The sequence below is a fragment of the Bubalus bubalis genome, chromosome 17 (assembly GCF_019923935.1).
Source record: "Bubalus bubalis isolate 160015118507 breed Murrah chromosome 17, NDDB_SH_1, whole genome shotgun sequence".
NCBI lineage: Eukaryota > Metazoa > Chordata > Mammalia > Artiodactyla > Bovidae > Bubalus > Bubalus bubalis.
This window is the reverse complement of record NC_059173.1, coordinates 59,784,683-59,803,839: the sequence shown is the minus strand read 5'-3', so window position 1 is coordinate 59,803,839 and position 19,157 is coordinate 59,784,683. Positions and strand designations below refer to the sequence as shown.

The following is a 19,157-nucleotide window of genomic DNA, read 5'->3' as shown; positions in this document are numbered from 1 at the left end:
AGGGATGGAAAGCAAATTCCAACATGTTCCAGAATGAATTGCTGGTGAGCAGCTGGTGACAAGGAGAAGAGTCTACCCGTGTATCAAGTTTGGTTGTTGTTGTTTAGTCATTAAGTCGGGTCCAGCTCTTTGTGACTCCATGGACTGTAGCCCACCAGGTGCCTCCACAAGGTTTCCCAGGCAAGAATACTGGAGTGAGTTGCTACTTCCTTCTCCAGGGATCTTCCCGACCCGGAGATTGAACCCACATCTCCTGCACTGGCAGGCGAGTTCTTTACCACTGAGCCACCAGGGAAGCCCTATTAACTTTGATAGTGAAAGAAAAAAATCACTCGTGCCTCATACTTGCCCAAAGATGTTGAACCCTCCCTTCCCTCTCGGGGAGCCCTAACCTCTCCTGATCCCCACTTCACAGTCCTTTGAAGAAGAGAAGAGTAATCTAGAATCCCAGCCACACTCCACACCAATTTCCCACATCATTTTCTGGTATAATTCATCCATTGAAGTGCATCCAGTCTGTCTTCATGCCCTGCTCTTGCTGTCTGCCTGGACAAGTTTCTGTCAGTCAAAGGTATCCACAGGAAATGGGCTGCGTGGGTACAAGTCAGTAGTACTTCTAAATACAACTGCCCTCTAGCTCAGACGGTAAAGAATCTGCCTGCAAAGCCGAAGCCGGGTTCGATCCCTGGGTTGGTAAGATCCTCTGGAGAAGAGAATGGCAACTCACTCCAGTATTCTTGCCTGGAGAATCCCATGGACAGAGGAGCCTGGGGGGCTACAGCCCATGGGCTCGCAAAGAGTCAGACATGACTGAGTGACCAAGTACACTGCTGCTGCTGCTGCCAAGTCGCTTCAGTCGTGTCCGACTCTATGCGACCCCATAGACGGCAGCCCACCAGGCTCCCCCGTCCCTGGGATTCTCCAGGCAAGAACACTGGAGTGGGTTGCCATTTCCTTCTCCAGTGCATGAAAGCGAAAAGGGAAAGTGAAGTCATGCAGTCGTGTCCGACTCTTAGCAACCCCACAGACTGCAGCCCACCAGGCTCCTCCGTCCATGGGATTTTCCAGGCAAGAGTACTGGAGTGGGGTGCCATTGCCTTCTCCGCAACAAACCAATACAACACTGTAAAACAATTATCCTTCAATTAAAAATGAATAAATAAATTTTGTTGTGTTCAGTCCCTCAGTCCTGTCCGACTCTTTGCGACCCCACGGACTGAAACACACCAGGCTTCCCTCTTCTTCACCATCTCCTAGAGTTTGCTCAAACTCATGTCCATTGAGTCAGTGATACCATCCAACCATCTCATCCTCTGCCATCCCCTTCTCCTGCCTTCAATCTTTCCCATCATCAGGGTCTTTTCCAAAGAGTAAGCTCTTTGCATCAGGTGGCCAAAGTATTGGAGCTTCAGCTTCAGCATCAGTCCTTTCAGTGAATATTCAGGGTTGATTTCCTTTAGGATTGATGGGTTTGATCTCCTTGCAGTCCAAGGGACTTTAACTTTAATAAAACAAAACAAAATGTGATGGATATGGCCAGAGAGGACAGACTCAGTTACCAACATCCAGAGTACTACACCACGGAGGTCTAATCTTGAAACTCAAAAGAGATAGTTTACGTTGGAGGCCTGGTCTCATGCTACCCTGACTGTCGCTTTCTGATGCATTGCAAAGTCCACCTTTATATGGAGTAGTGAATCTCCAACCCTTCTGGGCTGTACACACTCCAGTTGAGGCAAAAGAGCTACAACTTAGCGATCCTGCTCGTACCTGCTGCCAGCTTGCCAACAGGAAGAAAATAACTCTCATCAGACATAATGGAAAGAAAGGTACAGGGTTTTATGAGTTGGAAATGAAATAATCTGTTTCTTATTAAATATCATGAGAAAATTATTAATTCATGCCAGAAACACAAATATAAACATTATCATATTGAAAGCATTTCTTCTGAAGAAGACCATCTGGCAGGGCCTCACACTTTGACAAACAAGAGTGTGCGTGTCACCATGGTGGGCTCTTCCATTAAAGCAGTGAATTAGAGCAAGTAAAAATGGAAGGGTTTTTAAGGGGAGTGCGTTACAGTGATCAGTGATGGCATCTGCCAGATACTTGTCACATGTTTCTCTGGAGGTAGGCCTGCTTTTACAAATGCTGTCCTATGAAAACTTAAATTTTCCAGACAAGGGGTGGTGATTATTTCAGAATTTCTCCCTTTAAAATTAGATTCTCAGGAGTTCCTTGTTGGTTCAGTGCTAAGACTTGAGCTCTCAATGCAGGGGGCCTGGGTTCAATCCCTGGTCGGGGAACTAGATCCCACACACTACACTAAGACTTTGCACCTAAAGATTCTGCTGCTGCAAGGAAGCCCTGGTGCAGCCAAATAAATACTGTTTAAGTTATTAAAGAATAATGATAAATAAAATTGGATTCTCTTCATGGGGACCAAATTCCAGAAGCGTCTTTACCTACAGAAGTATTTCATTGTTTAACATAAACGTTGGTGGGAAGATGAAGGAAAGTATAGGAAATTGAGAGAGAAGACACAATTACAGAGTAACAAAAAATTGAAAATATAGTATCCTGAAAATTTAAAGCAAATGCATGGTTCTTTTTCAGTAAAGTGCAGTTTTAAAAACCTCACACTGTCACTTTTTTTTTTTTGTAGGAAGGCAGGAGAGATCTATAATTTGGAAAACACACGCCTCCCTGCAGACAGATAGAACAGTGGTTACACACCAAGTGGAGGAAATCTTGCACTCCAGAAAAGAAGAAATGCTGATGGCAGCTTGAAGAAACACCCTCAAGGATTCCCTTGAGGATCCACATGAATGGTTTTCACTATTTGCCCTACATTCTCAGAAGACTCTGAGGGACTTCCCTAGCGGTCCAGTGGCTAAGACTCTGAGCTTCCAATGCAAGGGATGCCAGTTCAATCCCTGATCAGGGATCTAAGATCCCACAGGGCCGCATGGCAAAAAATAAAAGATCATCACAGATCACTCGTTAAAAATAGAAGACTCTGACCTTAATTTTGCTCACATCGTGCGCCTTCACTTGCTCTGAGGTCCTACTGCTGATAATCACTGCTATGTTGGTGCCTTCCCCAAAGCTCTCTCCCCTACGTCACACATCAAATCACTGGGTGGTCCTAGAGAAGCTCTGAAGAACAATTCCTCAGTCTAGAAGAGCAGACGTCAGCAGAGCTGATCCTGATAGGCTTCTACCACTTGAGAGTTCACTCCCATCTTGGTGCTAACCCGAGACCAGCAGGCATCTACCTCCCAAGTTCAGTCACTATGTATGGAGTGACCTGAAAAGGATGACACATCAGAATGGTATTCATAGGCTATACTGCACTACTATTTACTCAGGAAAGTCGCAAATGCTAGTGAGAGTACCATTAGCATCTACCAACAAGGAGGTCCGAATCTGTCTGGGCACTGGGGCTGCATGGTAGTTGGGGCTACTCAAGCCCTATGTGCTGTGTGCTAAGTTGCTCAATCGTGTCTGACTCTGTGACCCCATGGACTGTCGCCTGCCAGGCTCCTCTGTCTATGGGGATTCTCCAGGCAAGAATACTGGAGTGGCTTGCCATGCCCTCCTCCAAGGCATCTTCCCAACCCAAGGATCGAACCCAGGTCTCCCGCATTGCTGGTGGATGCTTTACCGCTGAGCCACCAGGGAAGCCCATGAATGCTGGGGTAGCGTATCCCTTCTCCAGGGGATCTTCCCGACCCAGGAATTGAACCAGAGTCTCCTGCATTCCCGGTGGATTCTTCACCAGCTGAGCTACCAGGGAAGTCCACTCAAGCCCCAATCACGGTTCAGTCAGGAGAGTGAGTAATTCAGTTTACAGGCTGCATATGCTTCTTGTCTCTTTACAGCAATCATGTTAGTGTGTATATTAGAAGTGGAAGAAACAGCCCCCACACAAGCCAAACCTCCTAGGAGAATTTGGACCTTTAATGTTAGCACCTATATTCTTCATATTTTAAAATGTTTACTAATCATCTTTCTTGCTTTCCAAAAGGTAAGACATGCACATGATAAAAACTGACCCAACGATGATGTTTATGGAAAAATAATGTAATTTTGTTTGCATCTTCTGCTTTTGTTTGCTCAAAGATGCTCTTTGGGGTTGAGCCTTTCCTAAGTCTCCCTCCTCTGTGCTACATATCAGTTCCAATGGGTGGCCCAAGAGAATTTATGGAATGAATTCCTCAGGCTAGAATAGTAAGCGTCTGTGGTGTGGGTGGGGCGGGGGTTGGCAGAGCTTCCTACACCAGAGCTTAAGCCAAGGGTCCTGGCCTGCTATAAGCTTGGTTACTGTGCCGTCCTCTTTACCCAAATTTATGATCTGCTCAGGACAGCTCACTTGGTGACAAATTAGATTACAGAAATGAGTGAACCAACTATTTGCCTATGCTTCTTATAAGCTATTAGTCATAAAAAAGAATATTTAGGTAGGTAGATGAAGGATGAGCAAAAGAGAGAAAGAGAGTTACAGAGAAACGCACGACTGAAGCATCTAATTTCGTTTCCTCATTATATAAAAGAAGAGAGAGAAGGTCAGTGAGGAGAGAGACACAGAATGAAACAAAAGTATTTGCTTAAAATTTTATAAAAAAAAATTGTTTCTATAACTCATACTAATTCAAGAGAGTCTTGTGGTTCAGTTTCAGCATCAAATCACAGGAAAAGTTTCACAGAAAAAAAAAAATAATTAACAAAAATTCAAGCTTCAGCTTCTTCATAAAATACCAAAGAAGGGAGTACATTCTTGATGTATATCCAAAGACCTTAAAGATCTCTGATGACATTTTCCTCACCTCGCTGGCAATGAATGCTTCCAAACCTTACTCTTCTCCCTCTCTTTAGAACCCCTTAGAGTTCCCCCAATGTTCAGGCCACATGACCCCTTCTCTCTCCCCAGAACTTTATTATATAGGTCAATATAACCTTTCTGGCTTTTTCCTCAGCACCCCACATCCTAGAACTAAAGGCTTGAGCCCTCAGATTGAAAGAGCCTATCAGTATTGAGAAGGATAAGCTTAAAAATTAAATTAACACACAGAGATATCATAATAAAACTCCAGAAGATCAAGGTGACAAAGACAGTCCTAACAGAGTCTACAAAAGAATGAGTCAGATCAATCATAGCGTTTCAAAAAAAAAAAAAAAAAATAGGGCAAATAGCTTCGATATGCTCAAGAAAAAATAAATATGAACTTAGAGTTTCATAATAAGCCAAATTTTTAATACTGGAGACAGATGAAAATGACGTCTCAGACACAAAAGCCCTCAGGAAAATTTATTATCCACAGGTACTTTCTGGTGGAGAGAGCAAAACCTACCAGAGGGTGCACTCCAGCAAGACGAAAAATGAATCCAAAAGGTAATCAAGGGGGAAAAGGAGAGTATATTCATTTTTTTATTTTTGTAATCAAAAAGTAAATTGTTAAAAGGTTGGGGATAAAGAAAAATCGGAAATGCAAGTTAATTCTTTACTTTTATATCCATTCCTTTTTACCTTTGTATAACATGTCGTTACAGTTTACAAAAGGCTTTCAGAGAAACTGTCAGTAGCTGTAATCACAGGACCTACACACATATGTTCTAAGATGGACCATGCTGGAACAAAGAACAATTCTAATAAAATACGAAAATGCCCTTCCCGGGGGTGGTGACGCTCTTCTTGCTGGGGAAGCTGGTTGTCCGCACCGGTCACCATGACGACGATGACAGCGGTCCTGAGAAGGGGTGCTGAGGGCCAGGTTTAGCAGCTGATTGCTGTTTCTTCCTCTGCCTACCAAGTTGGACTAGACTACGAATTGGTAGGGAAGGAGCTGAAGAGAGGTAAGAACTCTAACATTTCAGGCCAGCTGAGGCTCTGAAGAGGGGCTCATTAGAAGACCAGGCTAAGAGGGTGGAGGACTAAAGGCCTCGTGTTGCCAGGATGAAGCCAGTGGGACCCAGAGATCTCGGGCTCTGCAGAGGCTTCTGTTGAGAGGCCCATGGTCCTACTGCCCATGATGACACACACCATGGATCTGGGGCTTGGAATCTCTCGCTTGAACTTTTTGACGCCATCCTGAGCTGTGCCAAAAAAAGAGTGGCTGCCAAAAAGCAAGCATTTTCCCATCTCTAAAAATAAAATGTGGGCACCACTTCAGGCCCCGTTGCCAAGACCCAGCCCTTCCCAGGATAAACAATAGGTGGCCAAGCTGACTGGAGGCAGGCACTGGGCCTTGAAGTAAGCCTAGGTCTAGCCTGAAATGCCAAGAGCGGGCATGTGCAGCTGTTAAGCTAGAAGCCAGAGGGGGCCCTCCCTTCTCCACAGCTGATGGAGGGCAGCTCCAGCGCCCCCAGCCAGAGACCAGGTGTGGCCCACTCGGGTTACCCCAGCAACCTTGACCCAGCTGAGGTCACAGAGTTCCCACTAACCCCTGCCCCCAGAGCCCTCAGGGTGCACGGTGACGGATCTGAGGGCTTGTGGGGTCTTGTGCCGAGAAAGTTGCCTGGGAAGGAAAGTTCCACCGGGATCTATCTGTATTCATCACTCAGGGCTATGGCCATCACCTGTCAAAACCCATCACGCCCCGCCGAGGGCCCTCACCTGCTGGCCACAGGCCCCACAAAGCACCTTCGTGTGGGGGTGATGCTGTAATAACTCATCCTTCCCACTCTAATTGCCTTCCAACTCGTCAAATGCTTCTGCACTGCTTGTTCCAGCCCCTGCGCCTTGTCATTAGGGTTCAAATCTTCCCAAGACCATAAGCTTGGCTTTTTGCTCATTTGGGGTGTTAAAAAAAAGGCTAAGAGGGGGTTAGGGGAGGAGAGGGACTAAATATAGCAAATATTTGCAGGCATAATCACTCCATAAACATGCTTCAGTGGAAGGGACTGTAGGGCCGACCCAGATGACGGATGTCATTCACCGGAGTGTCACATCATAAATAAAACTGAATGAGCCCATTCTCCCTCGGAACCAAGAGTGACGCCTGTTCACACTATAAATATTTATGTAGTCATGGTCCTTAAAAGACTGTGTTTTTCCAGGTAAGTAGATTTTAATGAAAAAGTTAAGCAGAGCTTTTCCTGCCATTACGGAATAGTCACTGTAGCTTTTTGACATGGTATTCCACGGCAAGGAGAAGGAAAAAAAAGAAGCAAGGGGAAAAATCAGGCTGCCCTCCATGAGGCTTCTGCGTGGGATCTCATTTATGCCCGTCAAGGTGCACTCTCATGCAGAAAGTGACAGCCTTCAATGGGGTGGCTGACACCAGAAGCTCCTCTATGGGTCTCCGGTGGACCCAGGGCCTGTGTGATGAAGGGAGCGCCAACAGACCCTTGCCCCCCAAGTTCAGACCCCCTCCCCCCACTCTGCCAGGAGAGTCGGGCACCCTAGTTCTCTCTGCTCTCTCCGCCTGCCCCTTAGGACCAGAAAAAATGTACACCTCAGCCCATTACTGTGCTCATTGGAGAAGAATTCTCGGAATTCCAAGATGTGTGCCTGAGTGTCTGGGGTGTTTATGTAGATATGCCGCTCTTATCTACTCCTCCTGATCACATGAGCCAGGGCAGCCCCCAGAAACCCTGCCAGCCTCTGATCTACTTTTGCCGCACTCCGCACCTCACACCACTTGTCAAGGGGACTCCCCCCATCCCGCGCCCCCGTCACTGTGGCTCCCAGCACCATTGCCTCCCTCCCCTCCTCCAAGACACTCCTGCCACCTGGAGTTGCCAAGCCATTGTCCCTAGAACAATTCTTGCTGCATTTCCTGTCACTTTGCAGTTTGCTCATCACTTCAAGGCACCAAAACCCTAGCCCAAGTCCATCGAGCTGGTTTCTTTCCCAGGGATGGCCTTCTGCCCAGGCTCCCTTCCCCTCCAAACCTCAGGGTGGCCCCTGCTATGTCAGCCTGAACTGGCCTCTTCGGGAAAATGTGATGATCCTCTGGCTCTAGTCTCGGGAAGTCTTGTTTCACAAAGAACAAGAGTCTCTGGTTTGGGGCGGTGACTCACGGGCAGCCTTGACCATGCCTATCTGGGGAGGCTGAGGCTGCCATGTATGGTCCTTGCCCACCCACCTCTCCGGGTAAGTTGGAGCTCTTTGCCAGGACAGCCTGAGTCATAAAACTCAGCACATTCCTTAGGCGTTGGATAGTTTTTCCTTGTTATTACTTTGCTTTTGTTTTATGTAGCACCTGGTTTCATTTTAAAAATCCAAATAAAAATCTCATGGATGGGGCTCGGGTGGGCTGGGAGGTTAGGAAGGAAGGAAAAAGAGAAAGAAAGGCGTGAAGCCTAGGTTATGGGACGGAAGAAAGGGCTGGAACTCCCCAAATATGCAAGACTCAGAGCAGGGCAAAAGGCAGGAGAGAGAGAGAAACATGGAGAATGTGTTACGATTGAGCTGAATTTGATCAGTCCTTTTTCTGTCCATGATAAAGCACTTGATGTCCAAGTCTTTCCCCACATTAGGCCCCAGTTCTGAGTTAGTCCTTTACTCATGAGCCATGTGGATTGTCCCTAAACCCTACACTTCGGGAGTTTCCTCAATAAACTGACAGACTTATTTATGATGAATTCCAAGGAACTTTTCAGTTACAACACTGTGATTCTACAAACCTATCAGCTCCCTTTTTTCTTAGACCACAAACCCCAACCCCAATTAAGGGACTATTTTTCCAAAAGCTAACATTTTTTTTTTTTGGTCTTTGTGTGTGTGGGGGGCGGTGGTGGTGGTAGAGGAATGGGGCCCAGCAAAGGAGACGGTGTAGACCCAACCATATAAATGTTGCTGGTTAAACTGAATTTCTGTGGCTAGGTTCATCTGCAAAATCATCTCCAAAACTGTTCACATCGGGTTTTTTAAAGAGTGCTATTCTAATAAGCTATGCCTGCATACAGAAAAAAAAAAAAAATCCACAAATACTGAAAGAACGAATAATACCTATTGACACAGAGAATTGTATTTCCTTGGAGTAGTAAAACATTAATTAAAGTGTAAGACCAGGAGCATTAGGCAATTAGACCTTCATGAGAAATGGAGTATTTCCTGCCATATCAGTAAACAAGGAAGTAACAGTCATCAGGGATCACAGCCCTCCAACATAAGCCCTGAGGACACTCCAGAAGGAGACCTGGCAGCCATTAGGCTGTAGCCACTCCCAAGGATGCTCAGGATGTAAAAAAAAAAACACAAGATATTGGCCCCACATCGCTGAAATGCAATTGAAAGGAATGATTTCAGTGAGTCCAAAACTAAGATCATGGCATCCAGTCCCATCACTTCATGGCAAACAGAAGGAGAAAAAGTGGAAACAGTGGCAGACTTTATTTTCCTGGACTCCAAAATTACTTCGGACAGTGACTGCAGCCAGGAAATGAAAAGACACTTGCTCCTTGGAAGAAAAGCTATGACTAACCTAGACAGCATATTAAAAGGCAGAGACATCACTTTGCCAACAAAAGTCCATATAGTCAAAGTTATGGTTTTTCTAGTAGTCCTATACAGTTGTGAGAGATGTACTATAAAGAAGGCTAACCACTGAAGAACTGATGCTTTTGAATTGTGGTGCTGGATGCTAGTGGTAAAAAACTGCCTGTCAATGCAAGAGATATAAGAGATGCATGTTGGGTCCCTGGGTCAGGAAGATCCCCTGAAGGAGGGCATGGCAACCCACTCCAATATTCTTGCCCTGAGAATCCCCATGGACAGAGGAGCCTGGTGGGCTACAGTCCAAAGGATCGCAGAGAGTCAGACATGACTGAAGCGACTTAACACTCACGCACACTGGAAAAGAACCGAGAGTCTCTTGGACAGCAAGGAGATCAAACTAATCAATCCTAAAGGAAATCAACACTGAATATTCATTGGAGGGACTGATCCTAAAGCTGAAGCTCCAATTCTTTGGCCACCTGATGTGAAGAGCTGACTCACTGGAGATGACCCTGATGCTGCGAAAGATTGAGGGCAAGAGGAGAAGGAGTGTCAGAGGATGAGATGGTTGGATGGCATCATCAACTCAATGGACATGAATGTGAACAAACTCTGGGAGACAGTGAAAGGTTAGCCTGGCGTGCTGCAGTCTACTGGGTCTCAGAGTTGGACATGACTTTGCAACTGAACAGTTACAACAGATTCATGCATCTTCCCATCATAGAAAAGCACCAAATTCCTTAACTTGGGATATCTGGTTTTCTTTAATTAACAATAATCATTTGATAGTCAGACTACTGCCCTTTGCTGTAAAACTTTGTATAACCTGGCTCCTTCCCTCTCCTCTTCTGAGCAATTCTCTGTGTCACTTGACATGCTGTCTCCTGGGCTTGAAGTCTTTACATTGCCCACCAAATAAAATATAACACTCAGTTTTCAAATTGTGAATATTTTTTAAGTCTGGAGAAGGAAATGGCAACCCACTCCAGTATTCTTGCCTGGAGAATCCCAGGGACAGAGGAGCCTGGTGGGCTGCTGTCTATGGGGTCGCACAAAGTCGGACACGACTGAAGCGACTTAGCAGCAGCATAAGCATTCTTTTTTTTTTTTTTTTTTTAATTTTATTTTATTTTTAAACTTTACATAACTGTATTAGATTTGCCAAATATCAAAATGAATCCGCCACAGGTTTACATATGTTCCCCATCCTGAACCCTCCTCCCTCCTCCCTCCCCATTCCATCCCTCTGGGTCGTCCCAGTGCACCAGCCCCAAGCATCCAGTATCGTGCATAAGCATTCTTTAAGTCGACATTCAACAGAGGCCTTTACCTCCCTCTGCTCAAGAGCTTCTCCATGAAGCTGGCCAGGGCAAAAATCCTGGAGGTTTCTGAGTGGCTCCAAAGCAGCAGTTTTAAAGCAGTTTGGCGCCCTTAATGGAAACCATACGAAGGGATCTTGGGAATCAGACCAGAAGGCTTTCGGGGATAGTACTTAGCCTAACCTGGGCTAAAGAACAAAAATAACCACTAGGAGGTTTGGGAAGGGTTGGGGGAGGGACGAGGTAGAGGTGGTGCGACTTTTAATTGCCTTTTCTATTTAACAGAAACCATGTGGAGAAGGTCTGTTTGCTAAACGGGAGTAAACCCGGCAGCAGGCAGAGAGCAGGCTAGAGGGGTGCGGAGGAAGAGGGGTAGGGGGCAGCTACTTCCATAACCACACAAGATTCGGCCTCCCCCTCGGTGGGACAGCAGTCGCGGGGGCCCTTGGCTCCCAGGACAGCGGCGATGGCTTCCCCCGCATAGGGTCTCTGCAGGGGTGACCTCCCTCCAGGGCGCTCTGCAGAGGCACAGGCTGGGGCGGCGGGGTCGTGGGCAGTGCGGGGCGGGGTGAGGGACTGGCACATCGAGCCGGGGTGGGGCCAGAGGGGGCGTTGGGAATGCAGTGGAGGAGGGTCGTAGAACTGGAGGAGGAGGAGCCGGAGAAGGCGGCGGATCTCGGCACTGAGGAGGAGTAGGATCGTGGAGGGAGGGGGCGGACCTGGAGAGGAGGAGAGGCGAGAGAGGGGCGAAACTCAGAGCCCGAGAAACTCCGAGAGGAAGACCGCGGTGGGGCGGGGCTGGGGCTGAGATGTGGGCGGGGCGGGATGTGGGCGGGGCTTGTGGGACGCGAGGCCCCTCTGGAGGGACGAGAAAGGCCGCGATTCGCTCCGCCCCCAGGTCCCGCCCCGCCGCGCCGCCAGCCGCCCCCTCCCGCCAACTTGCTGCTCCGCGGCCCCTCGCGGGGAGGGAAACTGGTTTGTGCGAGGCTTGTTGTGCTAGGCTGCGGCTCTGGCGACGATTGCTCTGAATACAAAAGAGCCTTTCTCACGCCCTTGCGCCCTTCCCCGCCTGGGGCGCCCAGATGGACGGCAGTGGCTCCTTGGACGCTAGAGCCGACAGCTGTCGGGGCCACACCACCATTTCTGTGGTTCTTGCAGAGAAGCCTGCTTCCAGGTCTTTACAGAAAAGTTTAATGATCAGTATAATGATAACTTTGGTCCCCTCTTCCAGTTTGAGAGAAAAAACAAATTGAGGGATGAAGGCTTTTGAAGTCCAGGAAGTGCCCAAGAAAACCAACCTGCCTAGGTCCGTGTCTTCCCGAGCCCACTCATACCTCCAAGTCGTTAATAAAGCAGGCTCGGAGCCGCCAACTTTGTGGCTTCGCTTTCCAACTCAGCTAAACGAATGACGAGAATGGTCCTTTCCGAATATAAACGACTTGATCAGCTTCTGAGCCTCCAGATGAACTAGTCTTGCTTATAGAATCACTTGGTTCACGAAACTGGAAAAAAAAAAAATGGCCCAGTTGTCAGCACTCGCCCATCCGCTAAGGTTAGTTTTTGCACAGTTGGGAATTAAATTGCCAAGACATCGATGACGAGCAGAAATTGGGATTGTTCCAGCATTTTCTTCCATCTCCTTTAATTTGTCTATTTCATATATCGTGTCTGTGTCAGGAAGGCCAGATCAATAAGCAGGAGAGGAAAGGGGGGCAAGAACTCTTAGAATCAATAACCGAATCATTGATTTCCTGGAATCAATAACGGCACCCCTTCACTGCTGCTGCTGCTTCTGCCCTTTAATCATCCTTTAGCGGTAAGAGTCTTTCCCCTGTCTTCCCTACCATCCTTTTAGTCCAGATAGCCCTGGGTGTGGATTTCTCTACTTTCCAGTGTTACATTATGAACTTCTTGAAGATAGAACCCAGAAATATAAATATTTAGAAGATGGCTACCAAGCAAATACTTTTTAAAGTGAAAATATCGTTAATGATGGTTGAAATTTTCATTCAATCCTTACTTGTTGCTGAAAACTTCATTCAGCCCCTATTTGCTACTGATGTAGAACATAATATAAAAATTGATTTTGCTTTATCATATAAGTTAAAAATGGTGATTTCTTTTATTCAGAATTTTAGGCCCAAGGGTTCCCAAACAAGGAGCCCGTGTTAATTGTGTGGGGTGTGCCCGTGTGTGTTGTACTTTCAGCTTCTTGTTGCACCATAAAAACAAGAGCAGGATGTAATGTCATTAATTTGTCGGGAATTGTTGACTTAAAAGAGGCTACTGTGAGTATAGAACATTCACTTTAGGGGAGGGAGGGCGGGGAAGCCCCTCGAAGAGACAGACAACTGTTCCCCCGAACAGCTGCGGACACTGGCAGTGGACTGGCTTGGCAGGAGTACAACTCTGTGCAGCGAGAGGGACTTATTTATTTAACAATAGTTAATGATTCTCCCAGGCAACTCCCAGGAGGCCAGCTAGCAGTAAATACACTTTCAGGAAATCAGCTACCCTTCCTAGAAGCCTGCACCAACCCTTCAGTGAAGGGAGGTCCCTGGCTATCTGCAGAATACGACATTCAATGGACTGCCCAGCTTCAAATGCCCCGGAATAATTCTTTCCACAGCTTACCACAGCCCTGCCCTCCTGGGCTAGGAAAGTTACCAAGTCCTAAGGCAAAAAAAATGAAGACAAATACGCCATTTCTGGAATACCACCATTCTAGTTACCTGGGAACCAAGTGGGCTGTTCAACCCTGTCCCGTTAGCTAAATGTATCAGATAAGCTATTTGGTGCCCATAGACTAGCATTTTCCCAAGTGATATCTATCTATACTGTCTGTACTGGTAGTTCTTGTGATAATGTTTGGTAGTACTTGAATAACATTTTTTATTTTAATGGTCAGAGTTTTTTTTGTTTTTTTTTTTTCCTAATGCACATAACTAGCATACCAAACTGCTGGTGCTATAAATATAATTACTTAGGGTGAGGCCACATTTTTTAAAGTCAATTTAAAGAGAAATTTTAATAAGCAAAAGTAATAAGATAGCAAAAGTCATTGTAACTTTTTTTTTTTTTAGGCCGCACTGTGAGGCATGTTGGATCTTAGTTCCCTAACCAGGTATGGAACCTGTGCCCTGTACACTGGGAACACTGGACCACCAGGGAAGTCCCTGTAACTTTTATATTAAATGAAGTAAAGTCAGTAGGGTGCTTGTAGAAACCAGTTTTTATTCTTTCTCTAGAAGTCTCTGCTAGAACTCTTAAGATAGAGGAAGAATCCCGTTGTCACCTCCTGCTTAAAATTACTGGTTTGGAGAAAGTCTGAGCAGGCAAGACAAAGCCTGGGCTCTAGAGAGCCATGTCAGGGGGAGCAGGGCCAGTATATAGCGGGTGGCAGAATGTACACATGAGGAGGGTGACACCCAGGGTGTCACGCAGGGTGGGTCCCCCAAAGGGAAGGACGGTCTGAGAACTTATTGCCTTTTTCACACTAGGTGGAAGCCAGCAGATCCCTGTCGTCACTGATGAGCATTTAGACGGTACAAGAGAAGTTCCAGTCCCTCTACGCCTCTTTGAGGCTTGTTTCCAAAATAAGAGACCAGCACAAAAAATGTTCACAATACTTTCGGGAAGACTGCTTATCAAAACAGTCTTTTTCCAGAGTTGTTTCTGTGTGTCACGTGACTGTAAATGTTGGATTACCTTCACACCGACTCTAAACATACACACACCTCCACCCTGAAGGATACACTGTGCAGAATTGTTGACACTCCCAAGGAGCCACTGTTGGGTGACAAGCAAAAAGATTCTTACAGGTTTCAGGAGCTCTCTCCATAGAAGACTGTACTTCATCAGGCTCTTCTGTGCTGGCTTTTTAATTCTCGCATCTAGCGTAAAGAGACAGACTGCTAGTGGGCTAGGTACTCATGGTAAAGTCTATTACAATAGGAATAGATGAACTGTACTCCTAAACCATTTTTTAATCAACAGTTCCATACGCACTAGGAGAAGGCAATGGCAACCCACTCCAGTTACTCTTGCCTGGAAAATCCCTTGGACGGAGGAGCCTGGTGGGCTGCCATCTATGGGGTCGCACAGAGTTGGGCACAACTGAGCGACTTCACTTTCACGTTTCACTTTCACGCATTGGAGAAGGAAATGGCAACCCACTCCAGTGTTCTTGCCTGGAGAATCCCAGGGATGGCGGAGCCTGGTGGGCTGCTGTCCGTGGGGTCGCACAGACTCGGACCCGACTGAAGCGACTTAGCAGCAGCAGCCATACACACTGCCTACTTCACACACACACTACCCACCCTCCCTCGTCCGCAACTTCTGCCGCCAGCACAACCTTCTCACATGTAGTCTTTTTCGGAGCTGCCGCTGTCAAGTGGCTCTGTGGGAATTCTGTTTTTAAATCTGCTTCCTACCATCCTTCCATTTAGCTTAGGAGAGGTTTGTGTGTATGTGTTAGTCGCTCAGTCGTGTCCGACTCTTTGCGACCCCATGGTATGTAGCCTGCCAAGCTCCTCCGTCCATGGGATTCTCCAGACAAGAGCACAGGAGTGGATTGCCATTCCCTTCTCCAGGGAGAGGTATGTACAATGAAGTAATAAAGTGTGTGATGGGAGGAAGGAGGCAGAAATGCAAAAGTAAAGCTTTAAATGGCTTCAGACTCCGGAAGGTATGAAAATATCTGATAAAGATCATAATTAAAAGCAAAATGTGGATGTAAAGTGGTAGTTTCGGATCAGACTTACATGGTCTTTCATAACCTGGAGGAGGATGTGCTGGAGGAAAATCCCCAGACAGAATTTGGTGTGCCTATGAAGAAGAGATAAAAACAAATATCAACAAATTTCACAACAACAGAAATTTAATCACATTCTTTTTCCACTGTTGTCCTCCCCATTCAAAAGGCACTTTGATACTGCTGTCAAAAGCCACCATAGCAAAATACTAATACTAAAATGAAAAGACAAAATTGGAGAAAATACTTATAAAATTGGACAGCTATCCTTATATGCAAATAGCTATCCTTATATGCAAATATAACTTATAACTATCCTTATATGCAAATAGCTTATACAAAGTAGTTAGGAAAAAGCTAAACACCCCAATAGAAAGGTGGTCAAAGGAGGTGATCGATCCTCATTGCTCATGGATTCCATTCAAAATCAATGCTCACAGTGCTTTTGAGATCATTCAAGGACATGCCCAAAGTGGCAAACAGTTCGAGTCACTTGGCATGCATGTTCTTGGAGGAGGCCCGACAAGAGCACGCTCTGCCTTCTTGTTTCAGTTCTGGTTCTGTAAACAAGTGACCCTTTTGCAGCCTATCTAGTGCCACACCTTCCGGCTTTTAGTGCCTTTTGTTAATGACCTCCCTGTTCTAAACGGCCCCCAGGTGCAGAGCTGATGTGCTGCTTAGTGTTGCTAAGTGCGAGAAGGCTGACGTGCCTTACAGAGAAAATACGATTGTCAGATAAGCTTTGTTTAGGCACAAGTTCGGAGAAGGTGATGGCAACCCACTCCAGTGTTCTTGCCTGGAAAATCCCACGGACAGAGGAGCCTGGTGGGCTGCCGTCTATGGGGTCGCACAGAGTCGGACACGACTGAAGCGACGCAGCAGCAGCAGCAGACACAAGTTATAATGCTGTAGGATCAATGTTAATGAACCAACAATATACGTCAAATAAGGTGCTGTTAAACAGAAACACAAACTTAGGTATTGATCAGTTGGTGAAAATCGTATGACCAGAGGCTCAAGGAAAAAGACCCTATATTTCTCTTAAGAGCAATAGTTCCGTATTCCCTGAGTCATGTTAGTAGACACCTTAAAAAAGATAACTACCTTGAATAATGAGAACTGACTATAATTCAAGAAAAGAGTATGAATAACTAGTAAACAGAAGATGCTCAACCTCAATGATAAAGAAATGAAAATCAAAAGAAAATGGAACTATTTTTATCAAACTAGAAAATATTAAAATTATTTTAAAAGTCAGCATTAGATAAAATATAGGAAAACAGGCACTCTTGTGAGCTGCTGTTTCATAAAACCAATGTTCTAAAAGGCAATTTGGCCATAAATCAGAATTTAAAATAAGTATGCCTTCTGACCCAATAATTCTGCCTATGGGAAAGTACTCTGAGATGATGATTGTACAATTATAAAAAATTTACATTCAAATTTACTGGTTCCCGCAGAATTTGTAAGTTACAAATTTGAAAAGCCTAAATGCCCAGCAATATGGCATATTTTTAAAATGATACATCCAGTGAATAGAATATTATGTATCTATTAAAATAATGATTATGTTAACAGTGAAAGAGGTCCATGAAAACCTTAAATGATTAAAGCAGATTACAGAGGACAGTGGATCCCATCAGTGTATTCTATGTGTATGACTGTGAACATCTTTAAAACCCTTTTTAATTGTTTCGGCTGTGCTGGGCCTTCGTTGCTGCGTGGGCTTAGCTCCAGTTGTGGTGAGCAGGGTCTCCTCTCTAGTCGTGGAGCCAAGCCTCTCATTGCCCTGATTTCTCTTGTTGAAGAGCACCAGCTCTAGGAAGGAGGGCTCCAATGGTTGCAGCTCCCGGGTTCTAGAGCACAGGCTCAGAAGTTGTGGCACAGAGCCTTAGTTGCTCTGCAGCGTGTGGGGTCTTCCCGCCTAAAGGATGGAACCCATGTCTCCTGCATTGACTGCTGTTTTCTTTACCACGGAGCCACCAGGGAGGCCCGCTGGGAGCATCTTTATGTACACATAAGTATAGAGAGAGATATCTAAGGAAGATCACTAAAATATTAATGGTGGTTCATCCCTGGGAGGAGGGGAAGGGTTTCAGGTAACTTTGTCTCTGTTTCTCTGTATTATTTGAAAGTTTTCAATCAGAGAAGAGCTGCTTTTGTTTTTAACTATCGATGTGGTAATATATAGTTATTGTCACACATGGGAAAGAGGGAAAATTCATGACTGTGAAAGAAGCAGAGCATCATCATCTCACAACTCATGTTGGTAATCTTATATTTCCATCACCTAGAAGAAAGCTAAATGTATAATAAGCACTCAAAAATAAATGTTCCGTGAATGAATATATTAACAACTTCATTCCGCTCCAGTTTGTTTGTTTTCTAATTAATAACGACAAAGCAGTATGCAATCATTTAAACTCTACATGTAAACAATCAGTGAGAAATGTTGGACTCACCACTCCATGCTTGACAATAGATGAATTTTTAAAGGAACTGCTTATATGCGGTAACAGTCCTGCATGCAAATGAAGAAGAAAAACCAGGATCAAAGCCAGTGTTAGAATAAAATTTCTTACATTCCCAATTAGGCTATACCAACAAATTGTAGCCTGGTGGGCTGCCGTCTGTGGGGTCACACACAGTCGGACACGACTGAAGCGACTTAGCAGCAGCAGCAAATTGTACACACATCACTTATTTCCCTTTAGAATCTGATCAACAGAAAAGTAAGAAGACAAAGCTGTGACTAAAAGTTAACTCATATAGTAAACATTCTGGAGCTCCCAGGGTGAGTGGGTAAAAATGTTTTTATTTTTTTTAACCACTTTAACATTATTTTTTTTTAGCTTTATAATGTCATTTATTGTTTATCGGTATACAAAAAACTATAAGATTTCAAACTCATGTTCTCTTAAATGTTTTCTAAATTATTCAGGCAAACAAAGAACTCATCTCATTTGTGTGTGTGTGCAAACCTAATATCCTTTAGCAAATTTTCCCAAGTTTTGTATGGTCTCAGGGTTATAATTCTGTTTGATTTTTCCAGTACCAGTAGCTCAAGAGCACCCATGTCTGAGATGCCTGCTTTCTCTCACTGGCTCGCCTTTCCCTTGGTGGGCATAGACCAGCCATCCTTTACTGTCTTAGTCAAAGAAAATCATATTGGCAACAGCCAAGAAGACATTGAAATTATTTGAATTTACAGCTTAAAAATGTTATCAGAGTAATTCAGTTTTACATGTCCTTTGGCTTTCTCTATAAGGTTTTCTCGAAGTAAGTCTAAAATTGGGCCTGTGTTCAGTATTAATTTTCTTAAATTTTAATTTAGCTACAAAATAATTCTTTATGTCCCCTCTCCCCCATGAGAAAGAAAAATTAACCTTTTTTAAGTGTTCCTCTTTTTTCAAGATTTTAATTTTTTAGAGCAATTTTAAGTTCACAACAAAACTGAGAGAAAGATACAGAGTCCCAATATACTCCCTGCCCCAACACAGGCAGAGCTCTCCCACTGTTGGCATTCCCCCACCAGAGTAGTGACCATTGTTGCAGCTGGTACACCGACAGTGTATTAATAACCTCATAATCACCTAAAGCCCACGGTTCCCATTACAGTTCACTGTTGGTGTTGTACATT

The 19,157-nt window shown here is 45.1% G+C and overlaps 1 protein-coding gene across 2 annotated transcripts in view; it reads right to left on the bottom strand.

Annotated features, from left to right (window-relative positions):
• The window catches only part of C17H4orf51 (chromosome 17 C4orf51 homolog), a 52,616-nt gene that overhangs the window by 6,129 nt on the left and 27,330 nt on the right, over window positions 1-19,157 (bottom strand). Inside the window, exons 3-6 of one of the 2 annotated variants that reach the window (XR_003104333.2) lie at window positions 17,980-18,038; window positions 15,528-15,591; window positions 14,584-14,657; window positions 12,099-12,266 (exon numbers count right to left, since the gene is read on the bottom strand). Coding sequence is in view for 1 of the 2 variants with exons in the window: in XM_025268125.2 (XP_025123910.2) it covers window positions 12,162-12,266; window positions 14,584-14,657; window positions 15,528-15,591; window positions 17,980-18,038 (302 nt within the window). In the remaining variant the exon portion in view is untranslated. Of the gene's footprint in view, window positions 1-11,941; window positions 12,267-14,583; window positions 14,658-15,527; window positions 15,592-17,979; window positions 18,039-19,157 lie in introns of those variants that run through there. The other variant, XM_025268125.2, reaches the window with a different exon arrangement.